Raw genomic sequence first — 4,812 nt, forward strand, 5'->3', positions numbered from 1 at the left:
TGTGTGTGTGTGTGTGTGTGTGTGTTCGCACAGTTAAAATGGTGGAGGCCAGGTGCAATCAAAGCTAGACAGAGAGCATATTGAAGAAATGACTGTTGATATAGTTTCACTCTTGGCGTATTCACCATCAAATATGACTGGAATCGAGCACTAAAGAGGTGAAGGCCATGTTTACAGGCACCTCTGTGGTTAGAGCGGAGCTTTTAGTGACTCATAAATGCATGCAGCGTATTGGGCCAAAGTAAAGGCCAGATTCAGGAACAAACACACGGACTTGAATTCTGATGGTATTTTGAAAAGGTAAAATACTTACTCAGCCCCCTCCCCCAGAGACAAGCTTTCTATGATGAATACTGCCATTAAGAAAATGACTTGTCTCAAATGTCAGACTGTAGCCAATGTTTTTAGATAAAAATTGATAGCACATGAACACAAGACATTTTCCTTTCTACCCTCTCTTTAATGTTCTTGCCAGTAAAGTGTAATCAACTCTAATTATTTAAACTGCCTGCCACTCTTTGAGACCACTGGTTTCTTAAAATAATTAGAGTTTTACATTGCATGTGTTATAATGGCGATGGCTCACACTTTAATGGTGATGAATGATGTGCAATGTCATGAGCACTTTCAGTCATCAACTTCAGAAGGAAAATTTTGAAGCTCTACACCAAAACATATGCTGCTGAGATGATAAAGTTAATGACAGGCTGACTTTGAGCGTAGACAGAAGAGACGCAATGCATTTCAATAAAAGAAAATGATGGATGACGGAAGAAGAAAAACTGGTGAAAAAAGCACTGGATGTCATTTTGCAACAGATTTGATCAAAATGATGTTCCGAAGTGCAAACTAACCTTTCAGTGAGCAATAATAAAAAACAAGCATAACAACAGTAAAATGTGAAAAGAGTGGATCGACATAAATGAGTTTAACAACAACACAGCAATATAGCCATCTTACATGTATTGCCTCCATTTGACGCAACAAAGATTTGCCCTCTTCAAACACAGAACCTCAATCCTCCATCTCAGGTTTCCAGCATGATCAAATTTGCACTTCAAACCATTGTGCCCATTTAATCAGCCATTATGCATGCCCAGTCAACCACTGCAGAATTTCTAAGCAAAATCTCAGACTGAGGCACACAAAGCTATCTTAGATTTAACGCTAGCCCATGGGGAAACTTTATCAAACTCCTTTGCTTCCTGTGGAGCAGGACCAGGTGACTAGCAACTACTCAATCTGAAGGCCCGATTCCTTTCCGCATGCGGCAAGGAATCACGCCTTTGATCCAAACAAAGACAGCTGCAAATGCCTCTCAAGATACCAGCCCCACCAATCGCGTTTTCACATTGTTCCACCAATCAGAGCCTTGTCTCCAGCACCCACCATAATCCAACCTACTGCTGCTCTTTATACAGAGTGATTTCTCCCCCTTTGAAAAGCAATGAGGGTATGGGCTACAAACAAATAAGCATTTTAAGGTAAAATAATGAAACGTGTGCCTCACTCACCCATCTCATTGTCCGATTTATTGTCCATTTCGGTGTCAGTGAGTGTGAGCGCCGAGTTAGAGCGGCTGGAAAGGCATGAATTCTGCCCCGATTTTGCCCCTGTCCCCCAAAGAGTAATGGTACGTTCTGGTGATACAGGTTCATGGTTTTCGGTAACGACGGGTCCTCTGGAATAGCTGCTGAGTGGGTGGGAGAGGCCAGTCTCGGGGCAGAGAGCCAAGCCTCTGCGAGCCGGTGGCTCACAAATCCCGAGTTGCCTCAGCGAAAATGTCTGCCCTGTCAATGACAGAAGTAGTAAAGTTAACAAACCAAGCAACACCGTATTTAATAGCCATGAGCAGGGCTATTTAAAGAGAAAAAAAACAACAACAAAACTGTTAATCTAAGAGAATGGCAACAAGGCAGGGGGTAATTGCTAAATTAAAGCCTTAACAAGTTCCTCCAAAGCTACTTAACACTCATCAACTTATCAAGATCTACAACTGCATTTCTTTGACTCAAATCACACAAATAGTCTAATTAAAATTATAATAATTGCTATGTTTAAGATTACCAAGTTCCATTAGACAAATAGTCTGAAATCAATATCCTTGGATTAAATTACAGATAAAAAAAAAAGTAAAGATGCTAATCACCTAATTATTATGATAGTTTTTTAGAAACTGTTTAAGAGACTGTTTAACAATAAATCACAGCAATGCTCTAAATTAGTTTTGTCTCCATTTCACATTGCTTAAGGGTTTGCTTATTTCTGAAAATAAAAATTAACCTGCAATGCCTTTAAAAGAGTCTGCAGCATGTTTTCAATTGGTTTTAAATGATGCAGGCATGCTGCCAAAAAAACACAAAAACATCTTAGTTCACCTCAAAGTCCTTGAATTAAAAAGTTCATATTTCAGTTTCATTCATTGCATATTTGATTTTAACCATGAAATGAGCTGTATTTGCTTAGTAGATGCTTGTAGTCAGGCTCAAATATATATGTGTGTTCATCCAGAAACTGCTATAGCTCATTATTAATATTTAATGTAGAAATCATCATAGCTATAATGTATTTTATCTCCAGTATATTTTACCATTTCAAAATAAGACATTTTCATCAGCCTCTGATGTATTTAAAATGTTTTTTAAAATTTTAGTGAAATTCACACAGCTCGATTTTTGTCATATAAGCCATTTTAAAATGTACCAGGATTCTTATGCTATTGTGCTATACGCACAACACATAAAGAGCAACTAATTAACAAGAACATGTTCTTTTTCCATCATCAACATTAAATCTGACTTTTACTGTGATGATGTAAGAAACACTCGTTAAGGCTAAATGCCTGGATTTTAAAAAGAAATAAAGGAAACTACTCTTCTTCCCACAACTTCATCATAAATCCATTTATTCTAAAATGGACACCAATTAGCACCATGAAAATGTAAAAGTGTAATGGATAGTTTTTGTGATTGCAATCTTACGAGCCAAAGGAGTGCCATAAAATAGAATAAACTGCCCAAAGTTTTTAATTACAGAAATTACAGCAGTTTCCAACAGCCAATTAAAGAAGAGGGTTACTTATTGTACATTTTATCTTATTATTTTAACATAGTCCTGCAGGGCATGAGCATTTTATGAGGTCAGAGTAGGCCACTACATCACACTCAATAGGAATTCTCTGTAAAAGTTTAGAAATATAATTCTAATTTATGCTTTTGTTTGACATCCTTTAATTGTGTTTACTACTGTCTAGCATACTGGCGCCATATTGTTATTTCTTGTCAAGCTTGCAGAGATAAAGTGGGAGATAAAACTGTGGGATAACATTTATTAAACAAACAAGCAAAAAAATCCTTGCATGAGCATTCATTTACTAATGAGGTTTCACACCGTTAGACATCAGCAAATGAACATGGATATAAGGATTTTGTTCTTTGTGGTATTTACTAAAGTCTAACAACAACTGAAATCTAAGAGCTTCTTGTTCGATTTAGAAAAATGCCACTATAAGATGGAAGACTTTTTGCTACAATCATTTTTTTGTACCCGGTGCCTTTTAAATGATAAACTCTGATGACACTGGCCATGACGTTAAAAAATGACAGGCAATCCGCACCTCTCTGAGCTTACATTTTGTACATTCATCTAACAAATCCTGAAAAATCCCACAGAAGGACAACATTTGTTCTTGCTAACCTGGCCTTGTGTACTCTGCAGTTTCCTTATGGACCATCTCCTTGACTCTTCCTCCAAAGAGCATTCGTGAAGGGTCATGGTCAAAGGCCTGGAGCGTCTCACTGGAGCTGTAGGATTTCTGAGTGGGCACGCGGCAGGCTCCCTCGTCCCGGTCTGATGAGGAGGCGGTGTAACGGCGCTCTCGATCCTTGTCTCTCTCACAGTGTCTCTCTCGGTCTCTCTGGCTCTTGGACAGCGAGCAGAAAGGCCGCTGCTCCCTCACCCTTTCCATGCTGCCTGCATGCTGGGTATCCAACTCCGCTCCCCTTCACCACCGGCACTCTCCTGAGACACTCACCACTGGATTATTTCACTGCTTTACCCCCTCTCCTCTTCCTCCTGTGGCTTTGATTCTCGTCCTGTAACCGATTTCCCCCCAAACCCTCCTCCCCACTTCTGAACCTCAGTCGCCCACTTCTTCAGTCCATTCAGCCTTCCAGCCACTCTACCTGGAAAAGAGAGATGAGGAAAGGAAGTAAGGAGCTCAGATAACACTAATCCATCTGCTTCATCTTCTAAAGCACACACTTATCCCCTTCTCATGGCCCCACCCCCGACTCTACCCCCACACCCCTGAAACCTCACCCGTGAACTGATATATACCTCCTTAAGTTGACTTCGCCTATTAAAAGATCACCTGTGTGCTGCATTTGCAGTCATGTTTATCTTCAGTGTGTTAACTCTAAATATTGTCCTTCAAAAACTTTCAATTCCAGTAATTTCAGTAAGCACTCTGTAAAAAAAAAAGATTAAAAAAACAGTTTCTTCTTTTTTCAACTTAAAAGTTTAAAACTTTGCAATTTTCCACTGACAATGCTCCAAAGTTAACATTCTCCGAATGCAAAATTCTGCTTAAATGAAGGATAAATCAACAGGTTGACATGACTAGGAAAGCTTTTACTTTCATTATCACTTTAAAAAGACTTTTATTTAATTGATAAAATTAGAATGCCAAGCCTTTATATGAACATTCAATAAGTGTTACTTTAATTAGTGTTAATTAAATGCACAGAAGAACAATGACAAGATTAGATATTTCTATCAAAATTCATATATATATATATATATATATATATA

General features: G+C 38.5%; 1 protein-coding gene across 6 annotated transcripts in view; it reads right to left on the reverse strand.

Moving 5' to 3' along the window:
• si:dkey-237h12.3 (teneurin-3) overlaps window positions 1-4,812 on the reverse strand; it is a 142,361-nt gene that overhangs the window by 125,897 nt on the left and 11,652 nt on the right. For all 6 annotated transcript variants that reach the window (XM_005726484.1, XM_005726488.1, XM_005726487.1 and 3 more), the window contains exons 3-4: window positions 3,697-4,184; window positions 1,515-1,790 (exon numbers count right to left, since the gene is read on the reverse strand). In XM_005726484.1, the coding sequence (XP_005726541.1) occupies window positions 1,515-1,790; window positions 3,697-3,967 (547 nt within the window). In that variant the 5' untranslated portion in view covers window positions 3,968-4,184. The remainder of the gene's footprint in view (window positions 1-1,514; window positions 1,791-3,696; window positions 4,185-4,812) is intronic.

This window comes from Pundamilia nyererei, unplaced genomic scaffold, assembly GCF_000239375.1.
Source record: "Pundamilia nyererei isolate P.nyererei 1_Seehausen unplaced genomic scaffold, PunNye1.0 scaffold00020, whole genome shotgun sequence".
Taxonomy (NCBI): domain Eukaryota; kingdom Metazoa; phylum Chordata; class Actinopteri; order Cichliformes; family Cichlidae; genus Pundamilia; species Pundamilia nyererei.